Source organism: Entelurus aequoreus, linkage group LG23 (genome assembly GCF_033978785.1).
Source record: "Entelurus aequoreus isolate RoL-2023_Sb linkage group LG23, RoL_Eaeq_v1.1, whole genome shotgun sequence".
NCBI classification, from domain to species: Eukaryota; Metazoa; Chordata; class Actinopteri; order Syngnathiformes; family Syngnathidae; genus Entelurus; species Entelurus aequoreus.
The window spans coordinates 40,386,585-40,408,138 of NC_084753.1; the positions used below are offsets into that span (position 1 = coordinate 40,386,585).

Sequence of the window (21,554 nt, forward strand, 5' to 3'; positions counted from 1 at the left end):
CGACATTTTAACTGTAATTTATTTTATTTTTTTAAATTTCAGAATTTGGCTCTTTTTTTCTGACATTTTTACTGTTATTTTTTTTTTTTTTTAATTTCAGAAGTTTGCCCTTTTTTCCCAACATTTTTACTGTTATTTTTTTGTTTAAAAAGTGTAAGAATTTAGCTCTTTTTTTTTCGACATTTTTACAGTTTTTTGTTTAAAAATTTTCAGAATTTTGCTCTTTTTTATGACATTTTTACAGTTATTTTGTTTTAAAAATTTCTGAATTTTGCTCTTTTTTCCGACATTTTAACTGTAATTTATTTTATTTTTTTTAATTTCAGAATTTGGCTCTTTTTTTCTGACATTTTTACTGTTATTTTTTTTTTGTTTTAAAAATTTCATAATTTTGCTCTTTTTTTCCGACATTTTTCCTTTTTTTTTTTTTTTTAAAATTTCAGAATTTTGCCCTTTTTTCACAACATTTTTACAGTTATTTATTTATTTTTGTTTAAAATTTTCAGAATTTTGCTCTTTTTTTTCAACATTTTTACCGGTTTTTTTGTTTGTTTATAATTGTAAGAATTTTGCTCTTTTTTTTCCGACATTTTTACATTTTTGTTTGTTTAAAAACTTTTAGAATTTAGCTCTTTTTTTCCGACATTTTTACAGTTTTTTTTTTTTGTTTGTTTAAAAATTTCAGACCTTTGCTCTTTTTTTCCGACATTTTTGCAGGGTTTTTTTTGTTTAAAAAATTTCAGAATTTTGCTCTTTTTTTCCTAAATTTTGACTGTTATTTTTATTTTTTTTAATTTCAGAATTTTGCTCTTTTTTCCGACATTTTTACTGTTAATTTTTTTTTGGTTTAAAAATTTCAGAAATTTGCTCTTTTTTTCCGACATTTTTCCTTTTTTTTTTTTGTTTAAAAATTTCAGAAGTTTGCCCTTTTTTCCCAACATTTTTACTGTTTATTATTTTTTTGTTTAAAAATTTCAAAATTTTGCTCTTTTTTTCCAACATTTTTACCGTTTTTTTTTTGCTATATATATGTATGTACTCAGTGGCCTAGAGGCTAGAGTGTCCGCCCTGAGATCGGTAGGTTGTGAGTTCAAACCCCGGCCGGGTCATACCAAAGACTATAAAAATGGGAGCCATTACCTCCATGCTTGGCACTCAGCATCAAGGGTTGGAATTGGGGGTTGAATCACCAAAAATGATTCCCGGGCGCGGCTACGCTGCTGCCCACTGCTCCCCTCACCTCCCAGGGGGTGATCAAGGGTGATGGGTCAAATGTAGAGGACAAATTTCACCACACCTAGTGTGTGTGTGTGACAATCATTGGTACTTTAACTTTTTAACTTTAACTTTTTATTATAGACGCGCACTTAAGTGGAATATCACTGAGGCGAGTTTTTGGAGGGATGCGTGTTGTTGTGTTTTGCAACGGTTCCCACGGCAAATCACACGCACGCTCATTTCCAACGTGGCGTGTATTTATATTTCTATTAATTGCGGCGTGTGACGACTTCAAAGGCGTGAAATGAGCAGCTTGAAAGTGAGGTTTGGAGAGAGATGACTAAATTACGTCATCGCCCCACTATTGAGGTTAGCAGCCAAACAGGAAGTAGTTGACACTCAACAGGAAAATAAAAGTTTGCCTCAACTTGGATCTCACTGACATTACTCATGCACGCGGCCACATGGACGCGCGGCATAATAAGCGACTTGGAACAAAACGCGTTTTAATGAGCGATGCGAGTTCTGATTGGACCACTTATGTCCAAGTGACGTCACCCCTCACCCCTCCCAGAACATAACCCCTCCTCACCCCCCCCGCATATATGAGGACACCGCAGCTCTTTTTGGAGCCATCTGCCGGACCGAGTCCAGCTGGGAGTCTCCACGTCCTTCCTGCGGAACACACACCGACGAGGATCCGCCTTTAAGAGCGCCAAGCCCGGTGAGTAGCGCCCGCAGCACCTCATCGCTCACCTTCTCAAAAAAATACATTTTTGTGTGCTATAAAGTTGTAAAACAAACGTAAACATACTGGACATGCGCAGGAAATTGCTGCGTGGCGTGCACGGAGTGTGTTTGTGTGTGCGGGCGCGCACGTTTTTCACCTTGTTGCAGCACGGCGTAGACTACTACCGGAAGTAGAAGATGTCAACAATGTACAAAATAAAAGATGCAATTTAAGTACATACAAAAAAGGGCAATATTTAAGGATGTAGAGGCGATTAAGACAGCTGGAAGTAGAATATGTCACTAATGTAAAATGTATAACTATTGTTAGGACGTATAAGCGGGAACTACCACCGGAAGTAGGACATTTCAACCAATGTTTTTTTTTTTCATTTTTCATTTCAATTTTTATTTATCTCCTTTTATTGATGTGCATTTTAGACTAATAGACAATTTAGCTCTAACAACAAAACACATATTTACACACCTATGCTTGAGAAGGAACAGGATGAAGAAAATCTTATATTTCCTGCCCCCTTCAACATAATAGCCCACATTCACAAGCAAACGGACCAAACAAATACATCCAAATATAATGAAAACAAACAAAAAAAAACAGCAGGTGCAAAAACTTCATGAAGTACAAACCGAACAAAAAATAATATACACCTCACGGGATGATACAAAACCAGACAAAAAAAACAAGTAAAATAATAAATATAAAGCAAAATGTAAACACTTACGGCTGTCCATGTGATCTTATTGTTCTGTCTTTATATATTTTTTTCAATTGGAATATATTTCTACAATCTTTTCTCTCATTAAGAGAATTCCATAGTTTAACCCCCACCATTTATATACACATTTGTTTTAAAGTTGTCCTTGAATACTGATGTACTGATGTCCTTGAATACTGATGTACAAAATAAAAGATGAAAACGCAACGAGGAATTTTAAGTACAGACAAAAAAAACAATTTTTTTTTTAAGGAAGTAGAGGCGATTAAGACCACTGGAAGTAGAAGATATCACTAATGTAAAATGTCAAACTATTTATAGGACGTAGAAGCAGGAACTACTACCGAAAGTAGGACATTTCTACCAAAATAAGAGATGAAAACGTGACGAGCAATTTAAGTACTGACAAAAAAAGACAATATTTAAGGAAGTAGAGGCGATTAAGACCGCTGGAAGTAGAATATATCACTAATGTAAAATGTCAAACATAGGACGTAGAAGCGAGAACTACTACCGGAAGTAGGACATTTCAACCAATGTACAAAATAAAAGATGAAAACGCGACGAGCAATTTAAGTACGGACAAAAAAAGGCAATATTTAAGGAAGTCGAGGCGATTAAGGCAGCTGGAAGTAGAATATATCACTAATGTAAAATGTCTAACTATTTATAGGACGTAGAAGCGAGAACTACCGCCGGAAGTAGGGCATTTCAACCAATGTACAAAATAAAAGGTGATGAGCGATACACGGAAGTAGAAGAGATACGCAAGCCCGCCCCTTCAACATAATAGCCCAGATTCACAAGCATATACGGACCAAACAAATATAATGAAAACAAACAAAAAAAACCAGCAGGTGTAAAGACTTCATGAAGTACAAACCGAACAAAAAATAATATACACCTCACGGGATGATACAAAACCAGACAAAAAGCAAGTAAAATAATAAATATAAAGCAAAATGTAAACACGTACGGCTGTCCATGTGATCTTATTGTTCTGTCTTTATATATTTTTTTCAATTGGAATATATTTCTACAATCTTTTCTCTCATTGTTAAGAGAATTCCATAGTTTAACCCCCACCATTTATATACACATTTGTTTTAAAGTTGTCCTTGAATACTGATGTACAAAATAAAAGATGAAAACGCAACGAGGAATTTTAAGTACAGACAAAAAAAAACAATATTTAAGGAAGTAGAGGCGATTAAGACAGCTGGAAGTAGAATATATCACTAATGTAAAATGTCAAACTATTTATAGGACGTAGAAGCGGGAAATACTACCAAAAGTAGGACATTTCTACCAAAATAAGAGATGAAAACGCGACGAGCAATTTAAGTACTGACAAAAAAAGACAATATTTAAGGAAGTAGAGGCGATTAAGACAGCTGGAAGTAGAATATGTCACTAATGTAAAATGTCAAACTATTTATAGGACGTAGAAGCAGGAACTACTACCAAAAGTAGGACATTTCTACCAAAATAAGAGATGAAAACGTGACGAGCAATTTAAGTACTGACAAAAAAAGACAATATTTAAGGAAGTCGAGGCGATTAAGACCGCTGGAAGTAGAATATATCACTAATGTAAAATGTCAAACATAGGACGTAGAAGCGAGAACTACTACCGGAAGTAGGACATTTCAACCAATGTACAAAATAAAAGATGAAAACGCGACGAGCAATTTAAGTACGGACAAAAAAAGGCAATATTTAAGGAAGTCGAGGCGATTAAGGCAGCTGGAAGTAGAATATATCACTAATGTAAAATGTCTAACTATTTATAGGACGTAGAAGCGAGAACTACCGCCGGAAGTAGGGCATTTCAACCAATGTACAAAATAAAAGGTGATGAGCGATACACGGAAGTAGAAGAGATACGCAAGCGAGGGAAATGTCGACAAAGTCCAGAATAGTAACATTTTAAGTACTTCGGATAATAACGACCGGAGGAAAACGTGTTCAACATGGTCAAAGGTACGAAAATAACAAATACACATTAAAATAGGCGATAAACGATTAACAAAGTGGGAAAGCTGACTAAATAAACGAGGTCAAGAGGTACAAAAAGACTAATTAAGACGGCAGGAAGTGCGAGATGTCGCCGATGTAAAAGGAGCCCGTAACTTTGTACAAAATACAAGGTGACGGGCGAAAAACAACAGATAACAATCGAGGAAAATAACATTTGACGGAAAAGAGATGGACAATTCGAAGTAGAAGACTTTAATGATGTTAAACGTCAAAAGATAACATTGACGGACGCCGGAAAAACCACCGGAAGTAGAAGATAACGTCTACAATGTGCAAAATAAAAGCTGAGAAGAGCGGAGTAGTAGTTGTCAAAAAACGTTCAATGTAAAATAAAAATAAAAATAATGTGTAAAAATAAAGTAGAAACTATACAAAACTACTACGTAAAAGATGAAAAGTGATTTATTAGTACCAAAGTGGAGGACAGGGGAACATACAAAGGACAAACTAAAAAAAAAAAAATTCCAGCAAGAAAATGAAAATTGAAGACACATTGCAACAAGTAAAAAATTAAGAACGCAATTTATTTAGTTGTAAGAAATTAAGAAATAAAGAATGTTGGGATGACAACTTTATAAACACAACTACAGAAAAAAACAACACTTATATCCACTTATTGCATGAAATACGTGTTGCATTCTTTACTCAGGCACGCACGAGGTGAATTATTGAACTCATATTATGTTCTACGTGTGGTGAATGTTTATATTCATCTTGGAGAAAGCAAACCACCGAGTTGAATTGAATAGTGCTATTTCACTTTGAGCACATAAATAGACAAGGCCCCTTAGTTTGACATCCGCAGGTGGATTGGATCACTTCTCGGGACTTCGGTATGCAAAAGTGATAGCCCTATCCTTGAGAAAAGACTACCTGTCTAGCTCAAACGCCAACATTTGAGTTATGACTTAAAGCAGTTGTTTTCCAGACACTTACACACAAACATCTCCTTTTATGGTCAGGATGTGCTCTCCTGACTTAGCACACACACACACAGACAGGGACAGGAAGGAGGAATATAAAACTGGTGGTTTGGCTTCTCCAAGTTAGGAGTCCTTCATTTTTTTAACCTATGTTCCTCCGGGTACTGCAGTCCTGAATAATGACGCTCGCATGGAATAAAGCAACTTTTGGTTCAGTAAAGTCTCTTTTGATCCAGCCGCACTGCCGTGTCATCCTCCGGTCCGGACGAGGATGACGAGACCGGAAATAGACGTCACGTACAAGAAAACACATTGTGTACTTTGTCATTCTTCTTTGTCTCAATATATCACACTTTTATACGCAGTCACCTGTCGTCAGGTTGATCAAATTGATGAGGAGAGTGAAACAAAAGATTGTTCTTGTTGTTAAACGATCAATAAGGTCAGTGAGACGCCACATTAGCGTATTGTGCACACACAAAAAACATACTGGGTTATTTTTATTTTGCTCTTTTTTCCGACATTTTTACTCTTGGTTTTTTTATTTCAGAATTTAGCTCTTTTTTTCCAACATTTTTACTGTTTTTTTGTTTTGTTTTGTTTAAAAATTTCAGAATTTTGCTCTTTTTTTCCGACATTTTTACTGTTATTTTTTTTGTTTGTTTACAAATTTCAGAATTTAGCTCTTTTTTTCTGACATTTTTACGTTTTTTTTTTGTTTGTTTAAAATTGTAAGAATTTTGCTCTTTTTTTCCCCAACATTTTTAAAGTTTTTTGTTTAAAAATTTTCAGAATTTTGCTCTTTTTTTCTGACATTTTTACAGTTATTTTGTTCTTGTTTTAAAAATTTCAGAATTTTGCTCTTTTTTCCGACATTTTTACTGTAATTTATTTTACTTTTTTAAATTTCAGGATTTGGCTCTTTTTTTCCAACATTTTTACTGTTTTTTTGTTTTGTTTTGTCTAAAAATTTCAGAATTTTGCTCTTTTTTCCCGACATTTTTACTGTTATTTTTTTTGTTTACAAATTTCAGAATTTTGCTCTTTTTTTTCGACATTTTTACGGGTTTTTTTTTGTTTGTTTAAAATTGTAAGAATTTAGCTCTTTTTTTTCCGACATTTTTACAGTTTTTTGTTTAAAAATGTTCAGAATTTTGCTCTTTTTTTCTGACATTTTTACAGTTATTTTGTTCTTGTTTTAAAAATTTCAGAATTTTGCTCTTTTTTCCGACATTTTTACTGTAATTTATTTTAATTTTTTAAATTTCAGAATTTGGCTCTTTTTTTCCAACATTTTTACTGTTTTTTTGTTTTGTTTTGTTTAAAAATTTCAGAGTTTTGCTCTTTTTTTCCGACATTTTTACGTTTTTTTTTTGTTTGTTTAAAATTGTAAGAATTTAGCTCTTTTTTTCCCCGACATTTTTACACTTTTTTTGTTTAAAAATTTTCAGAATTTTGCTCTTTTTTTCTGACATTTTTACAGTTATTTTGTTCTTGTTTTAAAAATTTCAGAATTTTGCTCTTTTTTCCGACATTTTTACTGTAATTTATTTTATTTTTTTAAATTTCAGAATTTGGCTCTTTTTTTCCGACATTTTTACTGTTATTTTTTTTTGTTTTGTTTAAAAATTTCAGAATTTTGCTCTTTTTTTCCGACATTTTTACTGTTATTTTTTTTGTTTGTTTACAAATTTCAGAATTTTGCTCTTTTTTTCCGACATTTTTCCTGGGTTATTTTTTTCGACCCAAATGCTGGGTTGTGCCTGTTGGGTCATATTTATGGGTTATTTCTAAGGAGTTGGGTAGATTTTTTTTTAACCCGAACCAGAGGCCAAGACACTGGACACTGGCCAAGAGTTAGTGGGCGGCTGAGGGTGGAGTCGGCTCTCTTGGTTGCTTTGTTGGGTCTGCTCCTCCCACCCCAGCAGACGATGGCGTGGAACACCGCAGAGGCCACCATAGTGTATTTGTTGTTGTTGTTGTTGTTGTTTTACTTTTGTGGAAGAGGCTGGCTGATATTTTTAATGTCCTTTGTGTCCAAATTGGGTAGTTTTCAACCCAGCATTTTTTCCGAGCGTGTTGTTGTTGTTGTCGTTGATGGTTGTGCTGTTTTTCTCTCCTGCAGGCAACAAAGATGATGCCGCTCACGTTAATCCTCCAGCTGGTCCTGGTGCCAGCTCTCCTGGTAAGTTGAACGGCCGCAGTATTCACAGCGCGGAGACCCTCGTTTTTTCTTAACAAGCTTATCGCCCGTGCAGGCGGCCGGCAAGGACCGCTGGGACTCCTGGGGCTCGTACGGACAATGCAGTCGGACCTGCGGCGGCGGGGTGATGGTCAGAAGCAGACGCTGCATCACTCACAGGTACCGTTAGGGCCCCGCCCCCTTTGGAGTTGCTGTGTTGTGTCGGGAGAGTCCCCGTGTTTTTGCAGGCGAAAAACTGTATAATTTGGGGGTCCCGAAAAACATTTCAAAGTTGAAAATCTAGCCCCTCCTACCATTTTAAACGTATTAACACGAAAATGGCAAGAGATGTCTATCATGACGCGACGCACATAAAAGTCTCAGGAACCCATACCTGAAAACAAACAGGAAGTCGACCATCTTGGTTTTCGTCTTCCATTTTTCGAGGGGAAAATGGGTCGTACTTAAACAAACTCCTCCTAGGGACTTTGACCAAATGAGTCGTGGTTAAAATGACAGATACTACACATATATGTGATGATAAATTGTGAACCAATTATTCCTACGCCGTAAGATGTGGGCGTGGCATGGCGCCAAACTTTGCTCCAATGGTTTTTCGCCATTTATCGGCGAAGAAAAGGGTTCGTACTTTAACGAACTCCTCCTAGGGACTTTGACCAAATGAGTCGTGGTTAAAATGACACATACTACACATATAGTAGAAAATTAATTGCGAAACAATTTTTCCTACGTCATAAGATGTGGGCGTGGCATGGCGCCAAACTTTGCTCCGATGGTTTTTCGCCATTTTTCGGCAAAAAAGAGGGGTCGTACTTTTACGAACTCCTCCTAGGAACTTTGACCAAATGAGTCCAAGTTAAAATGACAGATACTACACATATGTGTGGTGATAAATTGCGAACCATTTATTCGTATGTCATAAGATGTGGGCGTGGCATGGCGGCAAACTTTGCTCCGATGCTTTTTCGCCATTTTTTGGCGAAGAAAAGGGTTTGTACTTTAACAAACTCCTCCTAGGGACTATGACCAAATGAGTCGTGGTTAAAATGACAGATACTACACATATAGGTGATGATAAATTGTGAACCAATTTTACCCACGCCATAAGATGTGGGCGTGGCATGGTGCCAAACTTTGCTCCGATGGTTTTTTGCCATTTTTTGGCGAAAAAAAGGGGTCGTACTTTAACAAACTCCTCCTAGGAACTTTGACCAACTGAGTCACAGTTAAAATGACAGATACTACACATTTAGGTGATGATAAATTGCGAACACATTTTTCTCACACCATAAAATGTGGGCGTGGTATGGCACCAAACTTTGCTACGATGGTTTTTCGCCATTTTTTGGCGAAAAAAAGGGGTCGTACTTTAACAAACTCCTCCTAGGGACTTTGACCGAATGAGTCGTGGTTAAAATGACAGATACTACACATATAGTTGATGATAAATTGCAAACCAATTTTACCCACGCCATAAGATGTGGGCGTGGCATGGCGCCAAACTTTGCTCCAATGGTTTTTCGCCATTTTTTGGCGAAAAAAAGGGGTCATACTTTAACAAACTCCTCCTAGGGACTTTGACCAAATGAGTCGTGGTTAAAATGACAGATACTACACATATAGGTGATGATAAATTGTGAACCAATTACTCCTACGCCATAAGATGTGGGCGTGGCATGGCGCCAAACTTTGCTCCGTTGGTTTTTCGCCATTTTTTGGCGAAAAAAATGAGTCATACTTTAACAAACTCCTCCTAGGGACTTTGACCAAATGAGTCGTGGTTAAAGTAACAGATACTACACATATAGGTGATGATAAATTGTGAACCAATTATTCCTACGCCATAAGAATTGGGCGTGGCATGGCGCCAAACTTTGCTCCGTTGGTTTTCCGCCATTTTTTGGCGAAAAAAATGAGTCATACTTTAACAAACTCCTCCTAGGGACTTTGACCAAATGAGTCCCAGTTAAAATTACAAATACTACACATATAGGTGATGATAAATTGTGAACCAATTTTACCCACGCCGTAAGATGTGGGCGTGGCATGGCGCCAAACTTTGCTCCGATGGTTTTTCGCCATTTTTTGGCAAAAAAAAGGAGTCATACTTGAACGAATTTCTCCTAGGGACTTTGACCAAATGAGTCGTGGTTAAAATGACAGATACTACACATATAAGTGATGATAAATTGCGAAACAATTTTACCTACGCCATAAGATGTGGGCGTGGTATGGCATCAAACTTTGCTCCGATGATTTTTAGCCATTTATTGGCAAAAAAAAGGGGTCGTACTTTAACAAACTCCTCCTAGGGACTTTGACCAACTGAGTCACAGTTAAAATGTCAGATACTACACATATAGGTGATGATAAATTGTGAACCAATTTTACCCACGCCGTAAGATGTGGGCGTGGCATGGCGCCAAACTTTCTTCCGACGGTTTTTCGCCATTTTTTGGCGAAAAAAAGGAGTCATACTTTAACGAACTCCTCTTAGGGACTTTGACCAAATGAGTCACAGTTAAAATGACAGATACTACACATATATGTGATGATTTATTGCGAACCAATTTTTCCCTACGTCATAAGATGTGGGCGTGGTATGGCGCCAAACTTTGCTCAGATGGTTTTTCGCCATTTATCAGCGAAAAAAAGGAGTCATTCTTGAACGAATTTCTCCTAGGGACTTTGACCAACTGAGTCACAGTTAAAATGACAGATACTACACATATAGGTGATGATAAATTGCGAAACAATTTTACCTACGCCGTAAGATGTGGGCGTGGCATGGCGCCAAACTTTGCTCCGATGGTTTTTCGCCATTTTCCGGCGAAAAAACGGGGTCGTACTTTAACAAACTCCTCCTAGGGACTTTGACCAAATGAGTCACGGTTAAAATGACAGATACTACACATATAGGTGATGATAAATTGCGAACCAATGTTTCCTACGCCATAACACGTGGGCGTGGTATGGTGCCAAACTTTGCTCCGAGGGTTTTTCGCCATTTTCCGGCGAAAAAAAGGGGTCGTACTTTAACAAACTCCTCCTAGGGACTTTGACCAAATGAGTCACGGTTAAAATGACAGATACTACACATATAGGTGATGATAAATTGCGAAACAATTTTACCCACGCCGTAAGATGTGGGCGTGGCATGGCGCCAAACTTTGCTCCGATGGTTTTTCGCCATTTTTTGGCGAAAAAAAGGGGTCATACTTTAACAAACTCCTCCTAGGGACTTTGACCAAATGAGTCGTGGTTAAAATGACAGATACTACACATATAGGTGATGATAAATTGTGAACCAATTTTTCCTACGCCGTAAGATGTGGGCGTGGCATGGCGTCAAACTTTGCTCCGATGGTTTTTCGCCATTTTTTGGCGAAAAAAAGGGGTCGTACTTTAACAAACTCCTCCTAGGGACTTTGACCAAATGAGTCACGGTTAAAATGACGGATACTACACATATAGGTGATGATAAATTGCGAACCAATGTTTCCTACGCCATAAGACGTGGGCGTGGTATGGTGCCAAACTTTGCTCCGATGGTTTTTCGCCATTTTCCGGCGAAAAAAAGGGGTCGTACTTTAACAAACTCCTCCTAGGGACTTTGACCAAATGAGTCACGGTTAAAATGACAGATACTACACATATAGGTGATGATAAATTGCGAAACAATTTTACCCACGCCGTAAGATGTGGGCGTGGCATGGCGCCAAACTTTGCTCCGATGGTTTTTCGCCATTTTTTGGCGAAAAAAAGGGGTCATACTTTAACAAACTCCTCCTAGGGACTTTGACCAAATGAGTCGTGGTTAAAATGACAGATACTACACATATAGGTGATGATAAATTGCGAACCAATTATTCCTACGCCATAAGATGTGGGCGTGGTATGGCGCCAAACTTTGCTCCGAAGGTTTTTAGCCATTTATCGGCGAAAAAAAGGGGTCGTACTTTAACAAACTTCTCCTAGGGACTTTGACCAAATGAGTCGTGGTTAAAATGACAGATACTACACATATAGGTGATGATAAATTGCGAAACAATTTTACCTACGCCATAAGATGTGGGCGTGGTATGGCATCAAACTTTGCTCAGATGATTTTTAGCCATTTATCGGCAAAAAAAAGGGGTCGTACTTTAACAAACTCCTCCTAGGGACTTTGACCAAATGAGTCGTGGTTAAAATGACAGATACTACACATGTAGGTGATGATAAATTGCGAAACAATTTTACCTACGCCATAAGATGTGGGCGTGGTATGGCGCCAAACTTTGCTCCGAAGGTTTTTAGCCATTTATCGGCGAAAAAAAGGGGTCATACTTTAACCAACTCCTCCTAGGGACTTTGACCAAATGAGTCGTGGTTAAAATGACAGATACTACACATATAGGTGATGATAAATTGCGAACCAATGTTTCCTTTGCCATAAGATGTGGGTGTGGTATGGCGCCAAACTTTGCTCCGATGGTTTTTCGCCATTTTCCGGCGAAAAAAAGGGGTCGTACTTTAACAAACTCCTCCTAGGGACTTTGACCAAATGAGTCGTGGTTAAAATGACAGATACTACACATATATGTGATGATAAATTGTGAACCAATTTTACCTACGCCATAAGATGTGGGCGTGTTATGGCGCCAAACTTTGCTCCGATGGTTTTTGGCCATTTTTTGGTGAAAAAAAGGAGTCATACTTTAACGAACTCCTCCAAGGGACTTTGACCAAATGAGTCACAGTTAAAATGACAGATACTACACATATAGGTGATGATAAATTGTGAGCCAATTATTCCTATGTCATAAGATGTGGGCGTGGCATGGCGCCAAACTTTGTTCCGATGGTTTTTTGCCATTTTTTGGCGAAAAAAAAGGGTCATACTTTAACCAACTCCTCCTAGGGACTTTGACCAAATGAGTCGTGGTTAAAATGACAGATACTACACATATAGGTGATGATAAATTGCGAACCAATGTTTCCTACGCCATAAGATGCGGGCGTGGTATGGCGCCAAACTTTGCTCCGATGGTTTTTCGCCATTTTTTGGCGAAAAAAAGGGGTCATACTTTAACAAACTCCTCCTAGGGACTTTGACCAACTGAGTCACAGTTAAAATGACAGATACTACACATATAGGTGATGATCAATTGCGAAACAATTTTACCTACGCCGTAAGATGTGGGTGTGGCATGGCGCCAAACTTTGCTCCAATGGTCTTTCGCTATTTTTTGGCGAAAAAAAGGAGTCATACTTTAACAAACTCCTCCTTGGGACTTTGACCAAATGAGTCGTGGTTAAAATGACAGATACTACACATATAGTTGAAGATAAATTGTGAACCAATTTTTCCTACGTCATAAGATGTGGGCGTGGCATGGCGCCAAACTTTGTTCCGATGAATTTTCGCTATTTATCAGCGAAAAAAAGGAGTCATACTTGAACGAATTTCTCCTAGGGACTTTGACCAACTGAGTCACAGTTAAAATGACAGATACTACATATATAGGTGATGATAAATTGCGAACCAATTTTACCCACGCAGTAAGATGTGGGCGTGGCATGGCGGCAAACTTTGCTCCGATGGTTTTTCTCCATTTTTTGGCAACAAAAAAGGAGTTATACTTTAACGAACTCTTCCTAGGGACTTTGTCTAAATGAGTCGTGGTTAAAAGGACAGATACTACACATATAGGTGATGATAAATTGCGAACCAATTTTTCCTACGCCATAAGATGTGGGCGTGGTATGGCATCAAACTTTGCTCAGATGATTTTTAGCCATTTATCGGCAAAAAAAAGGGGTCGTACTTTAACGAACTCCTCCTAGGGACTTTGACCAAATGAGTCACAGTTAAAATGACAGATACTACACATATAGGTGATGATAAATTGTGAGCCAATTATTCCTATGTCATAAGATGTGGGCGTGGCATGGCGCCAAACTTTGTTCCGATGGTTTTTTGCCATTTTTTGGCGAAAAAAAAGGGTCATACTTTAACCAACTCCTCCTAGGGACTTTGACCAAATGAGTCGTGGTTAAAATGACAGATACTACACATATAGGTGATGATAAATTGCGAACCAATGTTTCCTACGCCATAAGATGCGGGCGTGGTATGGCGCCAAACTTTGCTCCGATGGTTTTTCGCCATTTTTTGGCGAAAAAAAGGGGTCATACTTTAACAAACTCCTCCTAGGGACTTTGACCAACTGAGTCACAGTTAAAATGACAGATACTACACATATAGGTGATGATCAATTGCGAAACAATTTTACCTACGCCGTAAGATGTGGGTGTGGCATGGCGCCAAACTTTGCTCCAATGGTCTTTCGCTATTTTTTGGCGAAAAAAAGGAGTCATACTTTAACAAACTCCTCCTTGGGACTTTGACCAAATGAGTCGTGGTTAAAATGACAGATACTACACATATAGTTGAAGATAAATTGTGAACCAATTTTTCCTACGTCATAAGATGTGGGCGTGGCATGGCGCCAAACTTTGTTCCGATGAATTTTCGCTATTTATCAGCGAAAAAAAGGAGTCATACTTGAACGAATTTCTCCTAGGGACTTTGACCAACTGAGTCACAGTTAAAATGACAGATACTACATATATAGGTGATGATAAATTGCGAACCAATTTTACCCACGCAGTAAGATGTGGGCGTGGCATGGCGGCAAACTTTGCTCCGATGGTTTTTCTCCATTTTTTGGCAACAAAAAAGGAGTTATACTTTAACGAACTCTTCCTAGGGACTTTGTCTAAATGAGTCGTGGTTAAAAGGACAGATACTACACATATAGGTGATGATAAATTGCGAACCAATTTTTCCTACGCCATAAGATGTGGGCGTGGTATGGCATCAAACTTTGCTCAGATGATTTTTAGCCATTTATCGGCAAAAAAAAGGGGTCGTACTTTAACGAACTCCTCCTAGGGACTTTGACCAAATGAGTCACAGTTAAAATGACAGATACTACACATATAGGTGATGATAAATTGTGAGCCAATTATTCCTATGTCATAAGATGTGGGCGTGGCATGGCGCCAAACTTTGTTCCGATGGTTTTTTGCCATTTTTTGGCGAAAAAAAAGGGTCATACTTTAACCAACTCCTCCTAGGGACTTTGGCCAAATGAGTCGTGGTTAAAATGACAGATACTACACATATAGGTGATGATAAATTGCGAACCAATGTTTCCTACGCCATAAGATGCGGGCGTGGTATGGCGCCAAACTTTGCTCCGATGGTTTTTCGCCATTTTTTGGCGAAAAAAAGGGGTCATACTTTAACAAACTCCTCCTAGGGACTTTGACCAACTGAGTCACAGTTAAAATGACAGATACTACACATATAGGTGATGATCAATTGCGAAACAATTTTACCTACGCCGTAAGATGTGGGTGTGGCATGGCGCCAAACTTTGCTCCAATGGTCTTTCGCTATTTTTTGGCGAAAAAAAGGAGTCATACTTTAACAAACTCCTCCTTGGGACTTTGACCAAATGAGTCGTGGTTAAAATGACAGATACTACACATATAGTTGAAGATAAATTGTGAACCAATTTTTCCTACGTCATAAGATGTGGGCGTGGCATGGCGCCAAACTTTGTTCCGATGAATTTTCGCTATTTATCAGCGAAAAAAAGGAGTCATACTTGAACGAATTTCTCCTAGGGACTTTGACCAACTGAGTCACAGTTAAAATGACAGATACTACATATATAGGTGATGATAAATTGCGAACCAATTTTACCCACGCAGTAAGATGTGGGCGTGGCATGGCGGCAAACTTTGCTCCGATGGTTTTTCTCCATTTTTTGGCAACAAAAAAGGAGTTATACTTTAACGAACTCTTCCTAGGGACTTTGTCTAAATGAGTCGTGGTTAAAAGGACAGATACTACACATATAGGTGATGATAAATTGCGAACCAATTTTTCCTACGCCATAAGATGTGGGCGTGGTATGGCATCAAACTTTGCTCAGATGATTTTTAGCCATTTATCGGCAAAAAAAAGGGGTCGTACTTTAACGAACTCCTCCTAGGGACTTTGACCAAATGAGTCACAGTTAAAATGACAGATACTACACATATAGGTGATGATAAATTGCGAACCATTTTTTCCTACGCCATAAGATGTGGGCGTGGCATGGCGCCAAACTTTGCTCCAATGGTTTTTAGCCATTTATCGGCGAAAAAAAGGGTTCGTACTTTAACGAACTCCTCCTAGGGACTTTGACCAGATGAGTCGTGGTTAAAATGACATACTACACATATAGTTGATGATAAATAGTGAACACATTATTCCTACGCCATAAGATGTGGGCGTGGTATGGCGCCAAACTTTGCTCCGATGCTTTTTCGCCATTTTTTGGCGAAAAAAAGGTTTCGTACTTTAACAAACTCCTCCTAGGGACTTTGACCAAATGAGTCGTGGTTAAAATGACAGATACTACACATATAGGTGATGATAAATTGCGAACCAATTTTTCCTACGCCATAAGATGTGGGCGTGGTATGGCATCAAACTTTGCTCCGATGATTTTTAGCCACTTATCGGCAAAAAAAAGGGTTCGTACTTTAACGAACTCCTCCTAGGGACTTTGACCAAATGAGTCGTGGTTAAAATGACAGATACTACACATATAGGTGATGATAAATTGTGAACCAATTTTTCCTACGCCATAAGATGTGGGCGTGGCATGGCGCCAAACTTTGCTCCGATGGTTTTTCGCCATTTTTTGGCGAAAAAAGGGGGTCGTACTTTAACAAACTCCTCCTAGGGACTTTGACCAAATGAGTCGTGGTTAAAATGACAGATACTACACATATAGGTGATGATAAATTGCGAACCAATTTTACCCACGCCGTAAGATGTGGGCGTGGCATGGCGCCAAACTTTGCTCCGATGGTTTTTCGCCTTTTTTTGGCGAAAAAAAGGGGTCGTACTTTAACAAACTCCTCCTAGGGACTCGGACCAAATGAGTCATGGTTAAAATGACAGATACTACACATATAGGTGATGATAAATTGTGAGCCAATGTTTCCTATGCCATAAGATGTGGGCGTGGTATGGCGCCAAACTTTGACCTGAATGTTTGCTACAAAACAGCAAACGTCAATAACTCTGTTTCACAAGTCCAGACCTTGGCGGGTGAGTCAAACCCGTTAGGTTGCGCCGTAAACCCAACGGCGCGACGCGGGCGATGGCCCGTTTAAACGCCGCTCGCCGCTTGAATTCTTCTTATTACTATTAGCGTAGACGCGTACGTGAGGTCTTCTTCAAGCGTGGTCATCAGGGAGAGCGTCCAACTCAAACCGGTCGTCTTTTCCTGCCCGCCGTCTGCGGGGGAGGATTAAAAACGTCTCCTGGCGTTTATTTCCCACCCATCTCGTCCGTTTCAGGCGGACACAAGCCCCAAGAGGTGGTATGGAAAGTCACACATCCTCATTGTGGTTCTGTGCTGCTTATTTGGAGGAAGACTTCTCCAAATAGAAGTTTATTCACAGGCTGGGACGCCCCTTAATGTGGAATTGCGGTCGTCTGCGGGCGCACTCTGCTTATTTTAGGAAACATCTCTCTGCATAGAAGTATATGTTTGTGTATATATGGCTCATGAACTCACATGCCCTTTTAGCAAAGACGGAAGACAAATCAGTTTCATCCAAAAGGAACCTTTTATTTCAATAATATTCCATTTTGTTCTCATTATTTAAGCCCCAAGCTGTTTGTTTACATGCTTTTTTTAATTTCTCTTTACTATTTGGGCTTATTGGACCCTAATTAGAATATAAACTAAGAATCAGCTCGGGAAGTTTGGAAATATTGACCATGTTTGGATTATTCAAAGTTGGACACCGTCCATGGGAATGAAGGGAGGAATGCACAGTGCAGGGTTGAAATTCTACTGAATTTGCATTAAATCAGGTTGTTTTAGCTAATTAATCACGCTGCAAGATCTTGCATGTTGCATTCAATGTTTATTCCCATTCATTCCCATGGGAAGTTTCCAACTTTGAATATTACCGGAATTTTGCAACCCTATATAAGGCGCATTAAAGGGGTCATCAGTGTTTCCCATAAACTGCCAAGATACCTGTGGCGGTGGGGGGCGTGGCTATGGGCGTGGTCAACATGACATCATCGAGTAATTTGCATAATTTACTACAATGATATGATTTTCTCTAAAAAGGCTAAAAAAATGTATACTTACTAATTAATAATAACAGTTTTGTTTTAAAACGTCCATCCATCCATCCATTTTACAATATAATTACAACACTTTATGTACATATTTATATACAGATTTGAACAATAAGTTATTCACTGAAATATATCTATTAATTGTGGTTCTTACAAAAAATATATCTTATAAAATATAAAAGCTAAAATGTCTCCTAAAGCTCTGCCCCTTTAATTAGTGCATACTAAATAATTTAACTTTAGCCTACTACTACAACCATATTATTTACCAGCAACATAAAGTGAAACAGAGGCAGAGGTGTCCTGCCACAGTCAGTAACAAATAAACAGAAAACAGTAGTGGTCAAATACAAATAAGGCAACAAGACTTCTCTTTTGTAAAGTAAATCTGAACAGCTGATATGGGCATCTACATCAACTATATGATTTGCCTGAGAAGCTGGACAGGACAAAAAAAAAAAAAAATTAAATTACATTTTTTTTTTAAAAAAAAAAAAAAAAAATTTTTTTAAATTTGTGGCAGACGTAGTTCTTCCGTGGCGGGCCGCCACAAATAAATGAATGTGTGGGAAACATGGGGTCAAATTTTTATTTTTTCTCTAAATGTAAAACACTTCCTTGTGGTCTACATCAGTGGTCCCCAACCACCGGGCCGATTGGTACCGGGCCGTGCAAGAAATAAAAAAAAATAAAATAAAAAAAATAAAAAAATTTTTTAAAAATTAAATCAACATAAAAAACACAATATATACATATTGTGTATGTGTATGTCAATATAGATCAATACAGTCTGCAGGGATACAGTCCGTAAGCACACATGATTGGATTTCTTTATGAAAAAAAAAACATTACCCCCCCCCCCCCCCCCCAAACCCCCGGTCCGTGGGACAAATTTTCAAGCGTTGACCGGTCCCCAGCTACAAAAAGGTTGGGGACAACTGGTCTACATAACATGTAATGGTGGTTCTTTGGTCAAAATGTTGCATAGATGATGTTTTACACATCATCTTCAAGTCGCTTCAGGATGCGCCGTTTTATTTACGTGGCTCACCTTCGACAGCGTCTTCTCCCCGTCATCTTTGTTGTAGCGGTGTAGCGTGCAAGGACGGGAGTGGAAGAAGTGTCAAAAGATGCAGCTAACTGTTTTAATGACATTCACACTTCAATCAATAACGGCGTGAAAAACCGTCCGACCGGAACTCTCTAATAAGTAAAGTTCCTTGGGTGAATAATGTAAACTCACTACACCGGTATGTTTTAGCGCTTTCATGGCGAGTTTACTGACAGATATAAGTAAGAACTTTACACTACTTTATATTAGAAATGGCAAAGTGATTATTTGGCGTACCACAAGATGGAGCCACAGTTTGAGGAATGGCTGTGCTAAGCCACTTGGGGGGGAAAGGAGCATTGTCGTAGCTTCTGTCTTACTTGCAAATGGTTAATGATTGGCCATTAGTTGATGAAATGATGCTAAGTGTTTTTGGGTACCAACAGGGCCGACGGAGGACACAACTGTGTGGGACCAGAGAAGTCTTATCTCACCTGCAACACTGAGGTAAGCTCAAATATTAATTGTATTAAGTATAAAGCAAGGGTCACCAACGTGGTGCCCGCGGGCACCAGGTAGCCCGTAAGGACCAGATGAGTAGCCCGCTGGCCTGTTCTAAAAATAGCTCAAATAGCAGCACTTACCAGTGAGCTGCCTCTATTTTTTAAATTGTATTCATTTACTAGCAAGCTGGTCTCGCTTTGCCCGACATTTTTAATTCTAAGAAAGACAAAACTCAAATAAAATTTGAAAATCCAAGAAAATATGTTAAAGACTTGGTCTTCACTTGTTTAAATAAATTCATGAATTTTTTTACAAAGCTTCTTATAACTTTCAGAAAGACAATTTTAGAGAAAAAAATACAACCTTAAAAATGATTTTAGGATTTTTAAACACATATACCTTTTTTACCTTTTAAATTCCTTCCTCTTCTTTCCTGACAATTTAAATCAATGTTCAAGTAAAATTTTTTTTTATTGTAAATAATAATAAATAAATTTTAATTGAATTCTTCATTTTAGCTTCTGTTTTTTCGACGAAGAATATTTGTGAAATATTTCTTCAAACTTATTATGATTAAAATTCAAAAAAATTATTCAGGAAAATCTGTAGAATCAAATTTAAATCTTATTTCAAAGTCTTTTGAATTTCTTTTAAAAATTTTGTTCTGGAAAATCTAGAAGAAATAATGATTTGTCTTTGTTAGAAATATAGCTTGGTCCAATTTGTTATATATTCTAACAAAGTGTAGATTGGATTTTAACCTATTTAAAACATGTCATCAAAATTCTAAAATTAATCTTAATCAGGAAAAATTAGTAATGATGTTCCATAAATTCTTTTTTTAATTTTTTCAAAAAGATTCAAATTAGCTACTTTTTCTCTTCTTTTTTTCGGTTGAATTTTGAATTTTAAAGAGTCGAAATTGAAGATAAACTGTTTCAAAATTTCATTGTCATTTTTTTCGTGTTTTCTCCTCTTTTAAACTGTTCAATTAAGTGTAAATATCATTAATTATTAATAATAACAGAGTTAAAGGTAAATTGAGCAAATTGGCTATTTCTGGCAATTTATTGAAGTGTGTATCAAACTGGTAGCCCTTTGTATTAATCAGTACCCAAGAAGTAGCTCTTGCTTTCAAAAAGGTTGGTGACCCCTGGTATAAAGGGTCAGTGTTGGGCAAGCTACTTGGAAGATGACATGATTTTTCTTGGCCTGATATAGCAAGGGTCAGTGACTTCCTGTCACATTTTAAACACAACTGAACAGGCATGTACAAAACCCAAAACTAAAGTTGTCACGTTGTGTAAATGGTAAATAAAAAGAAAATACAATGACTTGCAAATCCTTTTCAACTTATATTCAATTGAATAGACTGCAAAGACAAGATATTTCATGTTCACACTGGTAAACTTTGTTATTTTTTGCAAATATTAGCTCAATTGGAATTTGATGCCTGTATCATGTTTCAAAAAAGTGGCAAAAAAAACTGAGAAAGTTGAGGAATGCTCATCAAACACTTATTTGGAACGTCCCACAGGTGAACGGGCTAATTGGGAACAGGTGGGTGCCATGATTGGGTATAAAAGCAGCTTCCATGAAATGCTCAGTGGTTCACAAACAAGGACGGGGCGAGGGTCACCACTTTGTCAACAAATGCCTGAGCAAATTGTTTAAGAACAACATTTCTCAACCAGCTATTGCAAGGAATTTAGGGATTTCACCATCTACGCTCCGTAATATCATCAAAAGGTTCAGAGACTCTGCAGAAATCACTGCACGTAAGCCATGATATTACGGGCCTTCGATCCCTCAGGCGGTACTGCATCAAAAAGCGACATCAGTGTGTAAAGGATATCACCACATGGGCTCAGGAACACTTCAGAAAACCAATGTCAGTAACTAAAGTTGGTCGCTACATCTGTAAGTGCGAGTTAAAACT

At 37.9% G+C, this 21,554-nt stretch overlaps 1 protein-coding gene across 4 annotated transcripts in view; it reads left to right on the forward strand.

Moving 5' to 3' along the window:
- The first annotated feature begins 1,598 nt into the window (after window positions 1–1,598).
- Window positions 1,599–21,554, forward strand: part of LOC133640987 (papilin-like) — a 47,297-nt gene continuing 27,341 nt past the window's right edge. For 3 of the 4 annotated variants that reach the window (XR_009824242.1, XR_009824244.1, XM_062034750.1), the window contains exons 1-4: window positions 1,599–1,942; window positions 7,773–7,832; window positions 7,906–8,009; window positions 19,558–19,618. Coding sequence is in view for 1 of the 4 variants with exons in the window: in XM_062034750.1 (XP_061890734.1) it covers window positions 7,782–7,832; window positions 7,906–8,009; window positions 19,558–19,618 (216 nt within the window). In the remaining 3 variants the exon portion in view is untranslated. Of the gene's footprint in view, window positions 1,943–4,496; window positions 4,668–7,772; window positions 7,833–7,905; window positions 8,010–19,557; window positions 19,619–21,554 lie in introns of those variants that run through there. The other variant, XR_009824243.1, reaches the window with a different exon arrangement.